The sequence below is a fragment of the Rana temporaria genome, chromosome 3 (assembly GCF_905171775.1).
Source record: "Rana temporaria chromosome 3, aRanTem1.1, whole genome shotgun sequence".
Taxonomy (NCBI): Eukaryota; Metazoa; Chordata; class Amphibia; order Anura; family Ranidae; genus Rana; species Rana temporaria.
In genome coordinates this window covers 305,568,107-305,592,316 of record NC_053491.1, presented here as the reverse complement: position 1 = coordinate 305,592,316, position 24,210 = coordinate 305,568,107, and the positions used below count along the sequence as shown (strand labels likewise).

General features: G+C 45.7%; 1 protein-coding gene across 2 annotated transcripts in view; it reads left to right on the top strand.

The window, feature by feature from the left end:
* The first annotated feature begins 8,575 nt into the window (after positions 1 to 8,575).
* LOC120932432 (serine/threonine-protein phosphatase 2A catalytic subunit alpha isoform) overlaps positions 8,576 to 24,210 on the top strand; it is a 293,164-nt gene continuing 277,529 nt past the window's right edge. Inside the window, exon 1 of one of the 2 annotated variants that reach the window (XM_040344785.1) lies at positions 8,576 to 9,025. In XM_040344785.1, the coding sequence (XP_040200719.1) occupies positions 8,924 to 9,025 (102 nt within the window). In that variant the 5' untranslated portion in view covers positions 8,576 to 8,923. The remainder of the gene's footprint in view (positions 9,026 to 24,210) is intronic. The other variant, XM_040344784.1, reaches the window with a different exon arrangement.

Genomic DNA, 24,210 nt, shown 5'->3' with positions numbered 1-24,210 from the left:
GGGACCCTCCCCCAAAGGCAAGGAGCCTCACTGGTGAAGGGGGTCCCGGTGAAAGACGGCGCTGAAGACTGGGGGGGAGGTGAACCCCCCCGCAGAAAGCGACGGAGCCCTCCCCCATAGGCAGGAGCCTCATGGTGAAGGGGGCTCCGGCAGAAGACAGCGAAGCCCGGGGCCTAATGGGGTGGTGGTGGGGGCCCCGGCAGAAGACCCCCGGCAGACTAATAAATTAATTTATTAATGTGTGTTGTGTTTTATTTCTTTACATTTTTTTCCCCAGGTGAATGGGTAGGGGTTCAATGTACCCCATACTCCTTCACATAGGGTGGGGGGCCGGAATCTGGGGGCCACCTTATTAACGGGGTCTCTCAGATTCTGATAAGCCCCCCGCCCGCATACCCCGACAACCACGGCCAGGGTTGTCGGGAAGAGGCTCTTGTCCCTATCGACATGGGGACAAGAGTGCTTTGGGGTGGGGGGGCAGTGCCCCCCTCCCCCACAGCACACACTACCCCATGTTGAGGGCATGCAGTCTGGTACGGCTCAGGAGGGGGGTGGGGCGCTCGCTCGTCCCCGCCCCCATTCCTGTCCGGCCAGACTGCGTGCCTGGGATAAGGGCTTGGTCTGCATCTTGGGGGGGACCCCACGCTGGTTTTCGGCGCGGGTTTAACCCCTTATGTTCCAGACCAAGCCTAAGAGCCTGGTATGCACCTGAAGGGGAACCCACATTTTTTTTTTTGGTCTGGAGTTCCCCTTCATGAACAGCGATCTGTCATTTACCCATGTCAGTCCCACCCCCCCTTCAGTTAGAACACACCCAGGGAACATATTTAACCCCTCCCTCGCACCTAGTGTTAACCCATTCCCTGCCAGTGGCATTTTTATAGTAAGCAATGCATTTTTACAGCACTGATCGCTAGAAAAATGCCAATGGTTCCAAAAAAGTGTCCGATGTGTCCGCCATAATGTCGCAGTACCGATAAAAATCGCTGATCGCCGCAATAACTAGTTAAAAAAAAAATATTACAAAAATGCCATATTTTGGAGACTTTTGCCAAAACCAATCAATAAACGCTAATTGCGATTTTTTTGGAACCAAAAAGATGTAGAATATGTATCGGCCTAAACTGAGGGATTTATTTATTTTTTAGAATATATATTTTTGGGGATATTTATTATCGCAAAAAGTCAAAATTATTATTTTTTTTTCTTAAATTGTCGCTCTATTTTTGGTTATAGCTCTAAAAATTCAAAAAACGCAGAGGTGATCAAATACCACCAAAATAAAGCTCTCTTTGTGGGAAAAAAAAGGTTGCCGCTTTTGTTTGGGAGCCACGTCGCACGACTGCGCAATTGTCAGTTAAAGCGACGCCGTGCCGAATCACAAAAACTGGCCCGGTCATTGACCAGCAATATGGTCCGGGGCTCAAGTGGTTAAAAATTCACAAAACACTAAAGTTAGCCCAATTTTTGGTAATAATGTGAAAGATGATGTTACGCCGAGTAAATAGATACCTTACATGTCACGCTTTACTATTGAAAACACTCCTGCAATGGGGCCAACATTCAGTACTGGAAATTCCCCATAGGCGACCTTTTTTTTTTTTCAGGTTACCAGTTTATAGCTACAGAGAAAGTCTAGTGCTAAAAGTATTACTCTCGCTCTAACGCACGCAACAATACCTCACATGTGTGGTTTGAACGGTGTTTACATATGTGGGCGGGACTTACGCAAGTCCCGCCCACATATATAAACATCGTTCAAAGCACACATGTGAGGTATTGACGCGTGCGTTAGAGCGAGAGCAATACTTTTAGCACTAGACCTTCTTTGTAACTATAAACTGGTAACCTGAAAAAAAAAAGGTCGCCTATGGGGAATTTCCAGTACTGAATGTTGGCCCCATTGCAGGAGTGTTTTCAATAGTAAAGCGTGACATGTAAGGTATCTATTTACTCGGCGTAACATCATCTTTCACATTATCACCAAAAATTGGGCTAACTTTAGTGTTTTGTGAATTTTTAACCACTTGAGCCCGGACCATATTGCTGGTCAATGACCGGGCCAGTTTTTGTGATTCGGCACGGCGTCGCTTTAACTGACAATTGCGCAGTCGTGCGACGTGGCTCCCAAACAAAATTGGCAACCTTTTTTTTCCCACAAATAGATTATTAAATGTGCGTGTTCAATTCTGTCTTTAACACTTCCCCTTCAGGCTGGAAAGCATCGGATCAGGGGGAAAAAAAAAGCTCTCATGCCATTGCAGCTTGGTTCCTACATGTGTGATGAACTGAGTCTGCTCAAACACTTAGAAAAAAATTATCCTTTCTTTTTAAAAGGTGAAAAACACTTGGATGCTCATAGAGCGTGGTTTGGGTTAATACCAGGTGTGCGCAATTACAAGCTCACCCAAACTAGAGACTGCAATTTGTTCATGTGATTTCAATTGCTTCATTACTAGCACTGTTATAAAAAGCATGGATCGATCATTCCTCAGCTGCCCTCAGAAGAGGCAGGCTGGCAGAAATGCTGTTGCTAAACACAAATGTGGTTTGTTGCATGGTTTTTTTAATTTTGCCAATGGTTTTTGTTTATTTTTAAATGATGTTCACTTTGATGTATTTGTCTATGCGGCCTTATTTTATGAAAAATGTGTCAAGATGTGACTTTAAAACTGTTTATTTTGATTATTGAAATGTATTTTTGTTTGTGTGTTTGTTTGTCTTTTTTTGCTTTCCTTGTTTTGTTGACCAATAAAAATTACTTTAAAATTTGGAAGTTTGTTTTTGTTACTTTTTCATGCTATATTTTGACAGCTGCAGCTGAAATAGGTTTGGGCCTAACAAATTATGTGTGATTTTTGTCTAAGCTTCTTTCCTGGTGTGTAGGCATGAAATGTTTGCCATGTTTAATCTCGAAATTAAAGACAAACTGGTAAGTATTTTCTTTTTTCTGCAGTGGTCCTCAGCCCTCAAGTACCCCCGACAGGACATGTTTTGTGGATTTCTCTTATCAAGAATTGCTGTCCAGACTGTCTTTTAATGCACATGTGCAAGATGAAGTAAAACCTGCAAACATGGCCTGTGGGGGGGGGGGGGGGGGGTTTGCTATTGGTGGACAGGCTTGACGTGCTGATTTACAGCACTGTGCTTAAATCTAGCGCAAGGCAATCCTATTCTAATTGTGGGTGTTTGAGGGAAGCCAAGTGAGTGTTAGAACCCCTGCTTTGTGTTTTTTTTTGGGTTGAGCTTTGTGTCCCTTTTCTTAAAATTGGCTTCACTTCCTGTCACACAGCTGAACAGGAAGTGAGGTTAAAACCCTACCAGTGTCTTTTCTTGGGGACACAGGTCAATCTAACTAGTGTCCCCATTAAGCAAATTGCACTCCAGCACTGCTGTGTACACCCCAAATCATGGGTCTTCGAACTACGGCCCTCCAGTTGTTCAGGAACTACAATTCCCATCACATCATGCCTAGTCATGTCTGTGAATGTCAGTGCATTACAAGGCCTCATGGGATGTGTAGTTCTACAACAGGTGGAGGGCCGTAGTTTGAGGATCCCTGCCCCAAATGATTATTTAGTTTGGGGTTTAGTAAAGGCAAAGCCACTCTGCAGTACAAGCATAGTTGCTGAAAATCAGAGAGGAAGCACTGATGGTTTTAACATCCAATCCTGTAGAAGCAAAGTTGTTTTGTTTTCTTCCTTGCTTTGCACTTGTAGTGCAAAGTGGATTTGCCTTTAGTAAATGGACCCCAAAGTCCAAGATCCCTAATAATTTGGGGTGTACACAGCAAAATGCTAGAGTGCAATTTACATAATGGGAAACTATTTAGATTGATCTCTGTGTCCCCAAGAAAAGATATTAGTAAGGTTTTACCCTCACTTCCTGTTTGGCTATGTGACAGGAAGTGAATGAATTAGAAAGGGTGAAGACACCTCACAAATGTTGTCACTATCAGGGGTGCAGACATCCCCAAAAAAATGAGCAGATAATACTTATTTGCAAATTAATAATGTTTTAGTTAACATTGGGTGGGGTGCTCTAACACACACATTCATACATATTAGCCACGCTGTATCCTGGCCTATTGGCATGGTTATATTTTCTTAGGGCTCTCAATAAAACTCTATGAAATTTGTGCTTAAACTAGAACCAGGGGTGGACTGACAACTCATGGGGCCCCCGGGCAATAGAAGATTATGGGGCCCCTCTGGCTTGCAGATGGCCACCACGCCAGGAGGCAGTGCAGAGGCGGGGCAGCTAAAATCTTGGGATATTCACATTAAAAGCATGTAAGTTTCGGACATATCAGGGACAGATCTAAAAAAATTAAAGATTTTTACATACTGTCCCTGGTTTTACTGAGCTTGGCAACCCTGATGGGGGCCCCCTAGTGGCATGTGGCCCTTGGGCAGTGCCCGAGTGACTCAATGGTCAGTTCGCCCCTGACTAGAACTATAATCAACACTTTTTATTTTCTTTAATTTTGGATAGAGTGAGGGAGGGTTAAAGGCCCTGTCAGTTTATTTTGTATTATCTGTGTCCAATTGGGGAGATTTGCCTTCACTTCCTGCCCCATAGCCAAACAGGAAGTGAGAGAAAAACTATGCAAATTAAGGGAGTCCAGTAACCCCCTCCCCCCCCCCAGAACTAGTGTGTGTGTGTGCCCTGAAAATTCCTGGGCGGGTGATAAAAAAACAGGGTGTGGCTTTGACAGGAAGGGGTGGGTCATTTTTCTATTAGGAGGTGCAGAAATGTAGTCAGGCCTAGGGCAGCACAAAACCTAAATATACTACTGCATATTAGGGCTTATTTAGACCGGATCCGATGTACAGCATGTTTTTATATTGTGGGAGGAAACCCACACAGGCACAGGGAGAACATGCAAACTCCATGCAGATGGTGTCACGGGCAGGATTCGAACCAGCGACCACGGCCCTGTCCCTAGAAGCTCGCACTCAGAAGCGAATATGCATGTAAGTCCCCACATATGTAAACACCATTTAAACCACACATGTGAGGTATTGACGCATGCGTTAGAGCGAGAGCAATAATTCTAGCCCTAGACCTCCTCTGTAACTCTGAACTGGTCACCTGTAAAAAAAAAAACAAGCATCGCCTATGGATATTTTTATGTCCCGAAGTTTGGCGCCATTCCATGAGTGTGTGACAAGTCGGTATCTATTTACTCGGTGTAACATCATCTTTCACATTATCCATAAAAATTGGGCTAACTTTACTGTTTGGTTATTTTTAAATTCATGGACCGTGGTTTTTTTTTGGGCGAAAAAATGGCGTTAGAATAATTATTGCGCAAATGCCGTTGGAAATCAAATAAAAAATGTCCGCCACTTTATTCCCTAGGGTGTCTGCTATAAAATTATAAAGAATGTTTGGGGGTCCTGAGTAATTTCCCAGGAACAAAAATTAAATTTTTACATGAAGGAGAGAAGTGCCAGAATAGGCGCGGTATGGAAGTGGTTAAAGTGAAATAATAAAAGTGAAATATTCCTTTAAATTTCATACAGGGGGGAGGGGGTTTACACGCATGTTTCCCGTGCTTAGAACTGTCCCTGTACAAGATGTCATTTCTGAAGTGAAAAAAAAGTAAGTTTAAAGTACTCATGGCTATAAAGAATACAGGCGTTGCTCATTAAAACTAAAAAAAAAAAAAAAAAAACAATGTATGGGGGTCCCCCCAAATTAAATTACCAGGCCCTTCAGGTCTGGAATGGATATTAAGGGGAACCCCGCCGTAAAAACAAAAAAAAATGGCGTGGGGTCCCCCCAAATATCCATACCAGGCCCTTCAGGTCTGGTGTGGATTTTAAGGGGAACTCCACTCTAAATTTAAAAAAAAAATGGCGTGGAGTCCCCCTAAAAATCCACACCAGACCCTTATCTGAGCACGTTAACCTGGCCGGCCGCAGAAAAGAGGGGGGAAAGAGTGCGGCCCCCCCCTCTCCTGAACCGTACCAGGCCACATGCCCTCAACATGGGGAGGATGTCCCCATGTTGATAGGGACAAGGGCCTCATCCCCACAACCCTTGCCCGGTGGTTGTGGGGGTCTGCGGGCGGGGGGCTTATCAGAATCTGGAAGACCCCTTTAACAAAGGGGACCCCCAGATCCTGCCCCCCCCTGTGTGAAATGGTAATGGGGTACATTGTACCCCTACCATATTACCAAAAAAAAGTGACAAAAGTGTGAAAAATTACAGTAGCCGGTTTTTGACAATTCCTTTAATAAAATCTTCTTTCCGCGGTTCCTTCTTCTTCTTTCATTCGGGTTTCTTCCTTTGCTTCTTTCTTGGGTCTTCTCGTCCACATCTTGCCGTCTTCTCCCATCTTCTTCTCTGTCCGTCGACCTTCTCGTCCCGCATCTTCTTCATCTTCTGGGCGCTGCGCTTGAAATTGAAGATCCCGCCGTGTTCCCGCTCCTGGGACCCGCCCCCCTCTGACGCCACAGGTTAACTCATCTGCAAGTCCGCGTGTGGCATATGTGCGTCAGAGGGGGGCGGGGTCACATGAGTGTGACACGGCGGGAACTTCAATTGGAAGTTGCGGCGGGTTTTTCTTCTCCGGACGTCGCGCTTGAAATCGAATTCCCCCGCCGTGTGACGCTCTGTGACCCCGCCCCCCTCTGACGCACATGACCTTCTAAGGAGTTTACTTGTGGCGTCAGAGGGGGGCGGGTCCCAGGAGCGGAACACGACGGCCAATTCAAATTCAAGCGCTGGGTCCGGGGAAGAAAAAGATGTGGACGAGAAGGCTGGCGGACCGAGAAAAAGACACAAGATGCGGACGAGGAGGCCGACGGAAGGAGAAGAAGATAGGAGAAGACACCGGGCAGACGACAAGGCTGAAGGACGGAGAAGACACCGGGCAGACGAGGAGGCTGAAGGACGGAGAAGATGGGAGAAGACACCGGGCAGACGAGAGGGCTGAAGGACGGAGAAGACAGGAGAAGACACCGGGCAGACGAGGAGGCTGAAGGACGGAGAAGACAGAAGAAGACACCGGGCAGATGAGAAGGCTGAAGGACGGACGGAGAAGATAGAAGAACACGTCGGACTCGGGCAAGATGTGGACGAGAAGACCCAAGAAAGAAGCAGCGGAAGAAACCCGAATGGAAGAAGAAAAGAAGATTTTAATAAAAGATTTGTCAAAAACCGGCTACTGTCATTTTTAACACTTTTGACATTTTTTTGGGGTGAAATGGTAGAGGTACAATGTACCCCATTACCATTTCACATAGGGGGGGGCAGGATCTGGGGGTCCCCTTTGTTAAAGGGGTCTTCCAGATTCTGATAAGCCCCCCACCCGCAGACCCCCACAACCACCGGGCAAGGGTTGTGGGGATGAGGCCCTTGTCCCCATCAACATGGGGACATCCTCCCCATGTTGAGGGCATGTGGCCTGGTGCGGTTCAGGAGAGGGGGGGGGGCCGCACTCTGTCCCCCCCTCTTTTCTGCGGCCGGCCAGGTCAACGTGCTCGGATAAGGGTCTGGTGTGGATTTTTAGGGGGACTCCACGCCATTTTTTTTTTTTAAATTTGGGGTGGAGTTCCCCTTAAAATCCACACCAGACCTGAAGGGCCTGGTATGGATATTTGCCGGGAACCGCACGTCTTTTTTTTTTTTTTATGGCGGGGTTCCCCTTAATATCCATATCAGACCTGAAGGGCCTGGTAATTTAATTTGGGGGAACCCCTACACATTTTTTTTTTGTTTTATGAATTAATCCTGTCAGAATTGTCAGAGCCGACAATTCATTATAGCCGCGTGTGAATTTTAAATGGCTTTTTTTCCTTCTGAATGTCACTTTGTGCAGGGGCAGTTCTAAGTGCGGGAAAAATGCGCTATTTCACATGCTGACATTACACCCCCCCTAGGTACGAAATTTAAAGGAATATTTCACTTTTATTGTTTCACTTTAAGAATGATTAATTTCACTGCTCCCGAAAAAACGGCCGTTTTAAAAAAAAACAAAAAACATTGATACATGTCCCCTGGGGCAGGACTGAGGTCCCCAAACACTTTTTAGGACAAAACTTGCAGATTAGCCTTTAATAATAACACTTTCGATTTCTCCCATAGACTTCTATAGGGAGATCGGCGCGGCTTTACATATTACTTTCAATGCGCCGGCTGCTACGCTGGTTCATGCGCCTAATTAAGGCTTCACCCGGAGTACTAATTAACGCATGAACCAGCGCAGCGCACAGAGCATAGTAAATCAGCCCCCATATTTTACCGCACCAGGTGACACCAACCCTAGTGACGCCACTGAGCCACACCAATAATTTCTGGGATTATTGCATTTACACAAGGTGACCCAACATTGTTTGGTTTCTCGTATAATATTTGTGCTAGAATCTACGTCAACTGGACAAGTTAGAGCAATGATGACTTCATCTCCCACCTATTCAAGTCACTGCAGAGCTGACTGTACGCGCTGACGTAGCCAGACAACCCCCCCCCCCCCCGGACGTGCTGGCATTTAATTTTTCATAAATGAAAGTGGGGGGCGGAAGTGACGTTTGAGGCGAGAGACTGATGGAGCTTTGCGAAGAGTGCGAGTAATAAAGGAGGGGTGGGTGACATCACGGCGGCCATTACAGAGAACAGAGAAGGTTGAGAAGTGACAAGCCGACTATTCAGGGAGAAGAAAATTCCTGGCCATCGAGAAGAGTTGTAATTGACTTTTTATCTCTGCCTGTGTGCCGGATTACACTCCTCATCAGCAAGGATATTTTATGTCCGGCTTGATCAACTCGTTATTGTTTTCCGGCGGCTCGATTTGCCGGTTCGATTAGGCTGCCCTCATCACAGCGAGTACGTGCGCCACATCTAGGCCACTGCTCTTCTCGTGGCTTGCCTTTTAGGCCCCGGTGCTAGCCGCCTGTCTCCACAAAGTCTCAGCATGGACGAAAAGGGCTTCACCAAGGAGCTGGATCAATGGATCGAGCAGCTCAATGAGTGCAAACAGTTGACCGAGAGTCAGGTCAAGACCCTGTGTGAGAAGGTGGGTTGTGTTCGTGGTGTGAGGAGAGCAAAAAAAAAATTGGTGTCTGGGTCAGATCCCCATGTACTTGGTGTATAGTGCTTCCTATGGTCAATAATTGGGGTTTCCTTATGTGTAAAGGGATAGGACGGCCTCTATTATTGGAGATGGCTCTATGGAATCCCAGGGTTCCTCCAGAGATTGCTAGGCCTTCCTGGAGAACTGGCCAATATGATTTTCGCAGATAAGTAATCAAAAACACACCAGTAATGTCTAACGACCTGTAAGGAGGTTATTCCCACCGACAACCCATGTTGGAGGCATTCTTCCCATTAATCAGAATAGTAATGCCCCTACCATGACCAGCCATGTAAATAGACCCGACTCCCAATAGCCACCAATGTAAAGGGGTTTCTTCTACCACCAATCTATGGAAGCCACTGATGTACTGCCTGCCAATGGGCTGGAGGGCACTTTACTAGCTGCTGCTAAAGGAAATCTCTAAATCAGGGGTGCCCAACCAGTGGCCCAGGGGCCACATGTGGCCCGCGGAGCCCTCTGATGTGGCCCGCGACGACCTGCTCTGGGATGGAATAGAATACTGTTATTAAAGGTAACTTTAGTATTAAAATCAGTGTATATATGGACATATCTGTTCTGCAGTGGTTACTGGGCTGCTTTCAAACTGATCCACGGGTGCAGAGAAGTGCACCTGTGGGTTACCTGCACTGATCCATAGACTGTTATTACTTGCGAGTTTGGTGTGCTGAGAGTAGAGTGGTCTCTATAGAGCCGAGTGGGCTGCCATCCACCCGCTCTACACATTGTGGCCTGCGACCGGTTACCAAGTCGCTTAAGTGGCCCTTACTTTTCAAAAGGTTGGGCACCCCTGCTCTAAATTCATTACTAATATAAGCAGGCCCTAACCCCAAAGTAAGGAAAGCATACTTTTTTTTTTACCACTTCAATACAGGGCTTTTATACACCCACCCTTCCCAGACCAATTTTGAATCACAATTACTCAGTCATGCTACACTGCACCCAAACCAAATTTTTATAATTTGTTTCTCACAAACAGAGCTTTCTTTTGGTGGTAATCACCGCTGGGTTTTTTTTGCAATATAAGCGAAAAAATAGAAATTTTTGAAGGGAATTTTTTTTTTTCTATTAAGTTTCTATTGTAAAATTTTACAAATAAGTAATTTTTGTTCAAAAATTTGGGCCAAAATGTGTACTGTTACACACTTCTTTTGGTTATTTTTACTAAAGATATGTATTTGGTCTCTGTGAAAGTTAGTCTACAAGCTATGGTGCAAATCATTGAAAAATGATCGCCATCTGATCACACCTGATGTACTCGAGGCCCATTTCTTGAGACCCTAACAAGCCAGGAAAGTACAAATTACTCCTTTTTGTAAAGCACATTCCAAGGTATTTAGTAAGGGTCCTTTCACACGAGCGGACCGTTCGTCCGTTCATTACAAGTCCGTTAACGGACTTGTAATGAATCCCTATGGGAACGCGTCCGTTAGCGGATGGAGCATCCGCTAGCGTCCGCCTCAGTCGGGATCCGCTTTTCCGAACGGAAGAAACCCTATTTTTCTTCCGTTCGGCGGAACGAACCGGATACAGACGGTCCGTCTGCATCTGGTCCCCCATAGGGGACAGCGGAGCAGAGACAGGGCGGTCCCTATCTGCCGACAGCTCAGCGGGGATCCCCTCTGAGCTTTGGCGGACACACGGAGCGGACCCAGAAACGGTCCGCTCCGTGTGAAAGAGCCCTAAGAGGCCTGGTTATTTTTTTCCCACAATTCTTGTTATCTCTCACACAGCACATGCATACTTGCAATGTCACCCCAAAATACATTCTGCTACTCCTCCTGAGTATAGTGATAATACCACATGTGTGAGACTTTTACACAGCCTGGCCACATACAAAGGTCTAACATCCAAGTAGCACTGTCAGGTGTTCTACGAGCATAAATTGCACATCTCATTTGATGACAACCACACTTTTGAAGGCCCTGGAGCACCAGGTCAATGGAAATGCCCACAAAATTACCCCATTTTGGAAAGCTAACACCCCCCAACGTATAATCTGTGTCTTTTGAACGGTTTATTTATTTATTTTCCAGACGTTCTTGGAATATGTGAGGGGGAAAAAATGAAAACTTATAATTTTTTTTTTTTTTTTTATAAGGTTGTCCATTTATAAGATATTTCCAACACATAGCATGTACATGGCAAAAAGGACACCCCAAAATACATTCTGCTACTCCTGAGTATGGCCATACCAAATGTGTGAGACTTTTACACAGCTTTTTACATAGGCCCAACATCCAAGTAGCACTGTCAGGTGTTCTAGGAGCATAAATTGCACACATTCCTATCACATTGTTGAAGGCCCTTCATATTTCTAACACATAGCATGTACTGTACATACCCATTACAAACAAATACATTCTGCTGAGCAAAGGGTAAAGAAAAGATTACCTGCGGTTTTAGTAGTGCAGTGTTCCACAGAGAGCATCGGTCCAGGCAGCAGGTAGGAACATGGACAGCAAAACAGGCAGGAAAAACAGCAGCAAAAGGATCAAAGGATCGTCCAGGCAGAAAAAGCAGCAACAAGATTGTCCATGCAGCAGGCAGGCATACTGTCCATTGTTGGTACATGGTAGAGCTGCACGATTAATCGTGATCTCGATTCAACCCCCCCCCCCCCCCTGGCGATCTCCAGTCCGGATGACCCGCGATTTACATGGGCGGCCATAGGAAAGTCCCAGGCTTCGGCCTAGCTCCGGAGCACGGCCATCTTGGTACACTGTCTCGTCAGGAAGTGACGTTTCGTTGCCGCCATCTTGCTCCACCCCACACTCCTGTACAGTAATGTTAGAAGGGGGGCAAGCGGACATCTTGTTACACCCAACAGAGTAATAACTTTCACAGTTATTTTTCAACACAAAACGGAGCTTATATGCTTAAATAAAGTATATGAAAATCTGACAGACTGTTTCCATGTTAAATTTTAAAAGCCGCAGCAAACCTCACATGCTCGCTAATGTAATAGAATACCTCCTGATTTTCACATTTAGTTAAATGTGAAAATCAGATTTGTTCTTTCACATTAGCAAGCATGTGAGGTCAGTTTCTTGTGAAAAAAAGCATGTGAGGTCAGCAGGTTTGCTGCGGCTTTTAAAATGTAACATGGAAACAGTCTGTCAGATTTACATATACTTTATTTAAGCACATAAGATCCGTTTTGTGTTGAAAATAACTTTAACGTGAGTAAACTCTGTACTACCACTTTTACCTACAGGTAAGCCTATATTAAGGCTTACCTGTAGGTATAAAGAATATCTCCTAAACCTGAATGGTTTAGGAGATATTCCCCTCGCAATGCGCTGCTGACTGCATCAGGGCATGCACAGTGGGGATCCTCGGCTAAAGGCCCGGCAGCCGCCAGACCTTGCCGGCAAGAAGTCTCCCGTGCGTGATGACATTGACACTCCAGCCACTCACAACGCTGGAGCGGCGATACCCGGAAGACACGCCGAGGCAAGATGACATCTCCCTCTGCGTGGACCAGGTAAGTTCCCTACGACTCGTTCCAAGGTAAGTATTTCATAATGAGCTAGTATGCCGTGCATACTAGCTCATTATGGCTTTCAGGTAGGTTTAAAAAAAAAAAAAAAAAAAAAAAAAAACGGGGCTTACCACCACTTTTAATAAAAAAAAAATTGAGAATCGTGATCTTCATTTTATGCAAAAGAATCGCGATTCTCATTTTTCCCAGAATCGGGCAGCCCTAGTACATGGTCAGCACAGCCAGAGTATCTGTCCAGGGGGCAGGCAGAACCATCAAGCTTAGGGCATTGGTCAGGAAAGAATGGGGACAAGGGTAGAGGCTTCTCCCACCCAAATCGCTTTGAAGCCTCCGGATAACCAGACCCTGTTCTGGGAACACATAAAACCAAAAACTGTTTTTCTGAACTCGGAACACTATTCTGGAGCCCCACACATGTGAGACCCCTGTGTAGCAGGCTGAAAGATCAGTCCAAGGGATAGGCAAAAACATGGTCAACAGGCCAAGGTCCGCGCAGGTAAAAGGCAGAAATAGACGGTAGGCAGAGGCATAGTCGATACAGTCCAGGGTCAGTTCATTTTGAAAGGCAGAAACGTGGCGGATAAACAATGCAGATGGTAGGCAGAGGCATAGTCGAGAAACAGGCCAGGGTCAGGTCACATGAAAGACAATGATATGGTTGGTTGTGATATCGCTTGAAGCATTCTCCGATGCAACGGCCAGGTTGGGAGGGACATTGGGGACAATGGAAGCTTGTGTCTTTCCTAATTCCTCTTTTGGTGCACACCCATCCTTTTTTTTTTTTTTTTGGCATCGTCTTCTGGATCGTGATGGTGGAATAGGGTCTGGAATGGCGCTCGTGTAGTCTGCTGACACAACCGGATCCAACGATTTCTGGGGGGGAGGGGGGGATATTAGTAGATCAGGGCAGTGACAATGTCTTCAATAAACTTTATGAAGGTGGTGGGTCTTTCCGTTGATTTTTTGGTAGATGATGAAAGAATTTAAAAGGGCCAAATGAAAAAAGTAAATTGTGACTTTTTTTTGTACCAGAAGAGAGATTTTAGTGTAGAAAGATGGGGCTGCAAAATTTGGTAGTTTAAATCCGCACCCCCCCATGAATTTATTGTACTCAAGGATACAGGAAGGCTTGCGAATGGGACCGCATCTTCTGCGAAGTCCCGTCATTGTGGATGATGGACATGATGTACCTATCCTTCCACTTTGCTTCCTCAGGCTTGTCGATTCCCCCCTTTGAATGGTTGTGGTGACAAGACGCTGTGGGAAGCCCTTTCTGTTTTTTTTCCTGCTGTACCGCAGGCCAACGTTTTTTTCAGGTATAGGTGGTGGAAAAGGGGCAAACTGGTGTAGTAGTTGTCCATGTATGTGATGCCCCTTTTGGAGGAGTGGGAATGCCAACTCCCAGACAATTTTTAAGCTTATTACCATGTACGATGGACACTCAGGGGGCTGGAGCTGGGAGTCTTTGCCTTCGTACACGTGGAATGAGTGCACGTATCCGGTGGCGCTTTCACAGAGCTTGTTGAGCTTCAAACTGTACCACGCCCTCTTACCGGGGATATATTGCTTGATTCCCAGCCGGCCTGTGAAATGCACCAGGGATTCGTCCACACAGATGAGATGTGTAATTTATGCTTGTAGAACGCCTGACGGTGCTACTTCAATGTTGGGCATCTGTATGTGGCTAGGCTGTGTAAAAGTCTCACACATGTGGTATTTGGTATGTACATGCTATGTGTATAAATGGACAACTTTATATAAAAAAAATGCGTTTTCATTTTTTTCCCCCACATATTCCAAGAACTGGGGAAAAAAATGAACCGTTCAAAAGACTCATGGATTATACGTTGGGGTAATTTTGTGGGCGTTTCCATTGACCTGGTGCTCACCAGGGCCTTCAAAAGTGTGATAGGTTGTCATCAAATGAGATGTGCAATTTATGCTCGTAGAACGCCTGACGGTGCTACTTGGATGTTGGACCTCTGTATGTGGCTAGGCTGTGTAAAAGTCTCACACGTGGTATCCCTATACTCAGGAGTAGCTGCAGAATGTATTTTGGGGTGTCATACAACTTCAAAAAACTCACCCTGCCTCTTACTAAATACCTTGGAATGTCTGCTTTACAAAAAGGGGTAATTTGGTGGGTATTTGTACTTTCCTGGCTTGTTGGGGTCTCAAGAAATGAGATGGGCCTTGAATACATCAGGTGTGATCAAATGATTTGCACCATAGCTTGTAGACTCTATACCTTTCACTGAGACCAAATATACTTTTTTATTTTTATTTTTTCTAAATATATGTAGCAGTACACATTTTGGCCCACATTTATGAAGAAAAATTGCTTATTTGCAAAATTTTACAATATAAACACTTTTTTTTTTTTTTTCTTTTTAATTTAGATTTTTTTCGCTTGTATTGCAAAAAAAAAAAACAGCAGTGATTGCCACAGGTCAGGGATATTAAAGGAATTTTTTTTAGCTAAATAGCTTCCTTTACTAAGCTTACTGCAGTACTGGTTTCATGTCCTCATTGTTCGTTTTTGCTTTGAAGTTGCTGTAATTCTGCTGTGATCTCCACACTTCCTGGTTGTCTGGCTCCTTATAACCACAGTGCTGGGAGCTTTTCACGGTGGTCTAAGCTGTCATTACTGTCTAAAACTCCTCAGAACCAATCGGATTCATTTTAAAAACAAAACACTGCCCTGGATTTGTTTGTTTTTGTTCTGTGGGTCTCTTTACTTCACATAAACATTAAACCAGTTTAAAACCGAAAGTGAAACTAGAGGCACATTATATGATTGAATTTTTAATCATTTTTAAAAGGAATCGGTTAACTTTTATGTCTCTATACCCTTTAAATGGTAATTTCAGCAAAAAAAATGTTTTCCTTTTAGTGACCCTTTAAGTTGGGCAAATCTCTTGGAGAAAAAATCAATTGCGGGGGGGAATTTTATATAATTTGTCAAAGTTTGGGGTATTTTCAGGGGGGGCACTGCGAGTTATCGCTGAAATACAAGCGAATACGCATTATAATTTTGTATCAGGACCTGGACATAACAGAGGAAAAACTTGGCATGTGGTGGATAGGTTTGGTCGACCAATATTTTATGCAATTAATTTTTATTTATTTTTGTAAGCCCCCCCATATTGAGTGTTGGGCCAAAAAACAATTTAAGCTCCACCACTGTTAAAAAAAAAATCAATAAAAAAAAATCTATTTCTGAAAAACCTTCAGTGTGGACCTGCACACCTGGCTGTGCTGTGAAAGGGGGGATCGTGGCTGACGCTGTGCTAGAAGGCAGCCACAATGGGGTTGCCAAGGTAGCTGGGTTTGGGCCCCAATTCTTTGGCGTGCAATTCTGGGACTTTCCTCCTGGGGTCTAGCAGCACTTGTACTGGGCCTCTCCTCCTGGGGTTGGCACTGCTAATAGCTGCCTGGTGTTCAGACGTCATCTTTTTGCACAGACTGCTTACTCCTCTAATTTGGATCCTGATGTGCTGCATTCGGGTGCCTCATATTCTGAATCGGAATCGGAATCCGAACTGTAACTGTGCAGTGAGAGCTCCCCGTTGCTCTCATTGGTCAGACTCAGTATTTGGTATGCCTCTTGCCTCTTCTGGCGTTTATACCTTTCTGGACATGGCTGTATGATGGGTGACGCTGATGGGCTGCACGTCGTGGACTAATGGGCTGCACCTTGATAGTAATTGGCTGTACACAGGTACTCTGATGGGCTCAGGGGACAGGTACTCTGATGGGCTCAGGGGACAGGTACTCTGATGGGCTCAGGGGACAGGTACTCTGATGGGCTCAGGGGACAGGTACTCTGATGGGCTCAGGGGACAGGTACTCTGACAGGATGGATGGACAGTGATGGCAGGTACTCTTTATTGGGGGGAGGGGGCAATCTGGGCCCAGTAAAAACTCACTGTTGGCTCGCTCTCCTCCTCACACTGTGTGTGTGTGTGTGTGTGTGTGTGTGTGTGTGTGTGGCCCAGCAACAAACACAAAAACATACTGGGGGGGGGGGGCACACACACCCTAAAAATGCTATTCATCTAAGATGGTGCTGCTATAAGACCAAAGGCAGTACAAAACAGATTATAGCGCACACATGCAAAAATGAGATTTATCCTGCAAGGCTAGTTAAAAACACCTGAACATATTCAAAAATACGGGGGGGTTTGGTCACACTATAGCCCAGTAACAGCGGTTACACTGCTGTTTGTTTTACATTTGTGACCGGCTGTGATTGGACACAGCTGGTCACGGGGCTCTTTACCCTGATCGTGGCTGGGCTTTGTCTGAGGAAAAACGACGGAGAGGAGGCTCCGTGCGGATGCATCACTGGACCGTGGGACAGGTGAGTGTCAGTTTATTAAAAGTCGGCAGCTACGCTTTTGCTGACTAAAAAAAAAGCCTGGAACTCCACTTTAAACTCTGGGGGATTTCTAGGCCCTGGAGCCGTGAGGCGGCTATACCGGGGCTCATAACAGCAGATCGCCACCATGCAGGCCAGCGGGCTGGGGGCGAGGAGGGGGTCCTGTGTAAGTTCACCTTACAAATTTTTCTGCAAAGGTTAACTTGCACTTTGAAGAAATGGTTCATCAAATGTTCCTGAGGGTATGTATATTAAAACAAAAAAAGTTTTAATATGGAAGAATTGAGGCCTGTGTCAAGCTGTTACCAAGTTCCTAGGCAATGTCCAATGCTTGGGACCCTAGTAATTAGGGGTGCAACGGATCACAGTTGATCCGTGATCCGAACGGGTCACCCCCTTCGGATCGGAACACACTGTGATCTGCGGATTGCCACGGCTCCGGAGCTATGCCGAAGACACGGCCTTTCCTAATGTTACGGCGGCGGCTCCGGAGCTAGGCCGAAGCCGCAGCCTTTCCTAATGTTAAGGCCGCGGCTTCGGCCTACCTCCGGAGCCGCCGCCGTGGCTTCGGCCTAGCTCTGGAGCCGCGGCCATCTTGGTACACCCGGCGGAGGCCCTCCTCTGTTTTTTACACCCATAGAGGCGGAGCCCGCATAAATAAAATATATTCAACTAATGAGAAAAATGCTGCTCCCCCTTAAAAAGTGAAAAAACACCTGATTCACTGGAGGTGGACGCAAATTTGATTCAGACAAGCCATCAGCCCCAGTGTCGGGAAAGGCACTTTTTAATGTAAGGAGCCATTTGGCTGTTGTGTTTATGCTTTTTTTTTTTTTTAACAATTAAATCAGTATTACTCTATGGATGTCTTCCATTCTTTTTATTTATCCTGCCTTTAAATATGAAGAATAGGTTTATCACATTACTCCTGTCATATGCAAATGTGAGCAGCATTATCCTGCCAAAGCGATATCTGACTCTTTTTAATTAACCACTTAAGCCCCGGACCAATATGCAGCCTAAAGACCCAAGGTGTTTTTACAGTTCGGGACTGCGTCGCTTTAACAGACAATTGCGCGGTTGTGCGACGTGGCTCCCAAACAAAATTGACGTCCTTTTTTCCCCACAAATAGAGCTTTCTTTTGGTGGTATTTGATCACCTCTGCGTTTTTTATTTTTTGCGTTTTTTATTTTTTGCGCTATAAACAAAAATAGAGCGACAATTTTGAAAAAAATTAAATATTTTTTACTTTTTGCTATAATAAATATCCCCCAAAAACATATATAAAAATATTTTTTTTCCTCAGTTTAGGCCGATACGTATTCTTCTACCTATTTTTGGTTAAAAAATCGCAATAAGCGTTTATCGATTGGTTTGCGCAAAATTTATAGCGTTTACAAAATAGGGGATAGTTTTATTGCATTTTTATTATTTTATTTTTTTTACTACTAATGGCGGCGATCAGCGATTTTATTTTATTTTTTATTTTTTTCGTGACTGCGACATTATGGCGGACACTTCGGACAATTTTGACACATTTTTGGGACCATTGTCATTTTCACAGCAAAAAATGCATTTAAATTACATTCTTTATTGTGAAAATGACAGTTGCAGTTTGGGAGTTAACCACAGGTGGTGCTGTAGGATTTTGTGTACACTTAGTGTGTGTTTACAACTGTAGGGGGGTGTGGCTGTAGGAATGACGTCATCGATCGAGTCTCCCCTATAAAGGGGATCACTCGATCGATGCAGCGCCATAGTGAAGCACGGGGAAGCCGTGTTTACATACGGCTCTCCCCGTTCTTCAGCTCCGGGGAGCGATCGCGACTGAGCGGCTAGAAACAAATAGCCGCGCCGTCGTCCCGGTTCGCTCCCCGAGGGAACCCGACCGCCGCGGGGGGGGGGGGGGGGGGGATGGGGTCCCGATCGGACCCACGTCTAGGCAGGCACGTACAGGTGCCATTCTGCCGACGTATATCTACATGAGGCGGTCGGGAAGTGGTTAAAGAAGTTGAATACATCTGGTAAGCAGATTATTTATCCTTTGCACTTTGGGTGTTGTTTCTCAAGTTGTCTGGTGAAGGAGGGGGGGGGGGTCACGATCCGTGACTCCTGATCTGAGGAACGATCCGAACCGTGAGTTTTTTGATCCCTTGCACCCCTACTAGTAATATTTCTCAACCTGATGACTGAGAATAAGGCTGGTAATTTGTCCTCTCCCTCATAAAAAGTAGTTTGGGTGACACGTTCAGCTCCTATAGTACACAGAATAATTTCTAACCTTTACACACTAAACCCCAGTACCCGTCCCTACTCTAAACACCCCCCAACTTGTTAAAGTATAGCCCCCTCCCTTCATGCCCCTTTATCCATCCTGCAATTATTATTCCCCCCCCCCCCCTCACCTTCCAGGACAGCTACTTGAGAGAGGATTGGCTCCACAGGAAACACAAATGGGATACAATTTAAAAGGCCCCTTACTTTCCTCTGATCCTCAGTTTTGTGTTTCCAGACCCTCCAGGAGCACCACAACATGTGTTTTGTTTTTCTTGGGCCTGGTAACTGTGGTTGGCGGACCCCTCTTCTCTGGCATCATCCAGTACTGGTTGTGGCCAAGTCCTGGGTTCCCTATTAGGAGGTACTTGCTTACCTGGTGGTGAAAGTGGTGGCAACTTCCTTTAGTTTTTTTTCCCCAGCTCTGCTTGTGTGGAAACCTTGTCCTCCTCGTGCTTTGCCAAGGTGTACCAAGATGGCGTCGGAGGACTTCCGGTGATGCGGCAAGATGGCGCCGGAAGTCAGGTGACGCACTTCCCGGGACCGTGTTTATAAGGAACATGGCGTGATGCAATGAGGACATGCTGCCTGGGGGAAGGGTCTGCTGAAACGCCAGATAGGCTGGTGTTGTCCTGCTAAAATGTGCCTATCTCCACTCGCCTTTTGGAGCTTGAGGATAGGTCTGAGGATGGAGCACCCGCTCGGATTGAACCAGCGGCAGCCTCCAGGTCCCATACTACCCCAAAGGTAAGCCCTTGTCTGTGGTTCTACAGCAGGGGACCTTTTTTTTTGTATGGAGCTTCTTTGTTTATGATTCTTGTTTTCTGCTTTTTTTTTTTTTCTAGGACAAACCGGTGAAGAAATGTGCGAACCGTAGGGCCCAGACTTTCTGATAGTTATAAAAAACTATTTTGCAAGGATTGTATTCCATCCAGAGCTAAGTCAGAGACTGCCTCTTTAAAAGAGTTGATGTCTTCTATGAAGGAGGTTGTAGCCTCCTTCTGGTCCTTTAACCACTTAAGGACAGAAGGTGTTTTTCAGATTCCGCGTTTACAAGACTAAAACCAGTTTTTTTTTTTTTTGCTAGAAAATTACTTAAAACCCCCAAAAATTATATATATTTTTTTCTAACACCCTAGAGAATAAAATGGCGGCCATTGCAATACTTTTTGTCACACTGTATTTGCGCAGCGGTCTTGCAAGCGCACTTTTTTTTGGAAAAAATTCACTTTTTTGAATTAAAAAGTAAGACAACAATAAATTTGGCCTAATTTTTTTTATATATTGTGAAAGATAATGTTACGCCGAGTAAAATGATACCCAACATGTCACGCTTAAAAATTGCGCCCGCTTGTGGCATGGCGTCAAACTTTTACCCATGAAAATCTCGATAGGCGACATTTAAAAAATTCTATAGGTTGCATTTTTTGAGCTACAGAGTAGGTCTAGGGCTAGAATTATTGCTCTCGCTCTAACGATCGCGGCGATACCTCACTTGTCTGGTTTGAACACCGTTTTCATATGCAGGCACTACTCGCGTATGCTTCTGCGCGCAAGCTCGTCGGGACGGGGCGCTTTAAGAAAATTTTTTTTTGTTTTCTTATTTATTATTGATTTTATAATTTTTTACACTGAAATAATAAATAAAATTTTTTTTTTTAACACTTTTATTCCTATTACAAGGAATGTAAACATCCCTTGGAATACAAAAAAGCATGACAGGTCCTCTTAAATATGAGATCTGGGGTCAAAAAGACCTCAGATCTCATATTTAGACTTAAATGCAAGGAAAAAAAAAAAAAAGGAAAATTTGTAATTTAAAAAAATGACAACAAAAAAATTGTCTCTTTAAGACGCTGGGCGGGACTGACGTTTTGAAGTCACTTCCGCCCAGCAAAGCTATGAGGACGGGGGCCATCTTGCCCTCACTCGAGTCCTCACTGAAGAGCCAGCAGCATCCGATCTCCGCCGCTACCGACGGCTCCGGTAAGCGGCGGAAGAGCGGCGGGAGGGGCCCCTCTCCCGCCACTGGCGATCTCGCGGCGCCGCAGAGACCGCCGTTATCGTTTACTCGCCCGCCCACAGAAGAGATGGATACCTCGGTTGCTGCCGTTACCGAGATATCCATCTTTAAAAAGAGGACGTATATATACAGTGGGCGGGCGTTAAGTGGTTAATGACAGAGTAGCAGGACTGGGACCTTCCTCATCTAGTTCCATAGCTCAAGAGCCTTCAGCCTCAGCTAGACCCCTTCCTCTGTTGGTGTTCGAGACCATTAATTCACACTATACTTCTGATCTGGAAGAAGGTGAGGACCCAAGCTCTTCATCTGATGGGGATTCTGCATCAGAGGAAGAGGCGGGTAGCTCCAAGTATATTTGTCCAGTGGAAGATATTGACAAACTTTTAAAGTCAGTATATACCTTGGAACAGATTGAGATGCCACAGCAAATCCAATCTGTACAGGATACAATGTATAGGGGTCTACAGGGGCGGAAATTGAGAACTTTTAGGCCCCATGCACACGAGAAGCAAATGCAAACTCATCTAAACACAAGTTTTCAAACGCAAAAACCGGCGTTTAAAACGCCCGTTTTTGCCGCGAATTTCGCGGCGTTTTACCGCGTTTGCGTTTATAAGCATTTGGTTAAGAAACATCATAAGACCCTCCCTAAGCTCCAAAAACAGTATTATTTAACTATTTCAGCTATTTTGTGAGACCAGAGCAGCTGAGAGAGCAGCAGTGTACGTGTATTTAGCGTGTCACTTGCCACGTCACCTGCCAAGTTGTGAATTGTCCACTTGCCACGTCATCTGCCACGTCACCTGGCCACGCCACCTGCCACAAGTTGTGGATTGTCCACTTGCCACGTCATCTGCCACGTCACCTGGCCACGCCACCTGCCACAAGTTGTGGATTGTCCACTGGCCACGTCACCTGCCACATCACCTGGCCACGTCACCTACCACAAGTTGTGGATTGTCCACTTGCCACGTCACCTGCCTCAAGCTGTGTATTGTCCACTTGCCACGTCATCTGCCATGTCACCTGGCCACCCCACCTGCCACAAGTTGTGGATTGTCCACTGGCCACGTCACCTGGCCACGTCACCTGCCACAAGTTGTGGATTGTCCACTTGCCATGTCACCTGGCCACGTCACCTGCCACAAGTTGTGGATTGTCCACTGGCCACGTCACCTGCCACATCAATTGGCCACGTCACCTGCCAAGTTGTGTATTGTCCACTTGCCACGTCATCTGCCATGTCACCTGGCCACCCCACCTGCCACAAGTTGTGGATTGTCCACTTGCCACGTCACCTGCCACATCACCTGCCCACGTCACCTTCCACAAGTTGTGGATTGTCCACTGGCCACGTCACCTGCCACATCACCTGGCCACGTCACCTACCACAAGTTGTGGATTGTCCACTTGCCACGTCACCTGCCTCAAGTTGTGTATTGTCCACTTGCCACGTCATCTGCCATGTCACCTGGCCACGTCACCTGCCGCAAGTTGTGGATTGTCCACTGGCCACATCACCTGGCCACGTCACCTGCCATGTTACCTGCCACAAGTTGTGGATTGTCCACTTGCCATGTCACCTGCCACGTCACCTGGCCACATCACCTGGCCACGTCACCTACCACAAGTTGTGGATTGTACACTTGCCACGTCACCTGGCCATGTTACCTGCCACAAGTTGTGGATTGGCCACGTGACCTGGCCACGTCACCTGCCACATCACCTGGCCACGTCACCTACCACAAGTTGTGGATTGTCCACTTGCCACGTCACCTGGCCATGTCACCTGCCACAAGTTGTGGATTGTCCACTGGCCACGTCACCTGCCACAAGTTGTGGATTGTCCACAATGCAATGCAAGCAATTACATTTTTATGTTTTTTTTTTATGGTTTTTCATCATTTGCCATCATTTTTGAGATTTCTAATGTAAAAAAATAGGTCACCTTTTAAAAACGCCTATAAACGAAATCGCGGCAAAACGCCGGTACCGCGTTTTCCTGCGATTTGCGTCTAAAACGTGAAAGCTGAAAGCGTCTGAACCCAAAATTTTGGGTTTGGAAAAACGGCCCTAAACCCAACTGCTTTGAAACGCCAAAAAACGTGATTGTGTGCATGGACACATAGGATAACATTAAATGTGTTCAGGGGCAGTTGGAAAAAAATGCCCAAATGCCTCTGAACTCGAGTTTAGCAGTGTCTCGTGTGCATGGGGCCTTACGGTGCACCAGTCACTTAACCACCAAACCGCTGTACGACTATATACGGCCAAACTTTAAAGGTGGATATCTCGGTAACCGCAGCAGCTGCTGCCACAAAGACAGCTCAGACCTGTCTTTTGAAGACTTGAGGGTCCTTAAAGAGTAAATGGACAGGAAGGCGTAAGGCCTGGGATGCTTCAGCTTTCTCCTTGGGTCCAGCTGTAGCATCCACCTGTGTGGCTAGGATTTTTGATGTATGGGTTCAGCGTCTGAATGATCTTCTTTCATCCGACACCCCCAAAGAGGAGATTAGGGAGTCTCTCTCCCACTTATTGCCAAATCAGTTGCCTTCTTGGCTGATGCAGCTGCAAACTCCGTGAAAGCTGCAGCTAAGTCTTCTGCTCTCAACTCTGCCAGACGGGCTATCTGGTTTAAATCTTGGGAGGGTGACCTGGCCTCCAAAAACAAACTCTGCGGCATTCCCTTTGAAGGCAAGCTCTTATTCGGTTCCCTTCTTCTCAAAAGAATGAGAAGCCTTTTTGCAGTTTCCAGAACAAAGTTAATTTTAAAACAACAAAGAAAAAGTGGTCTTTTAACAAAGATGAGCAAAAAAGGGGGACTCTCTGCTCCTTCAGCCCCTTCCAAGAATCCCCAGTGATGTCAGAATAGGAGGAAGGTTGTCCCATTTCGTCAAAGAATGGGCAGAGATGTCTGACAATT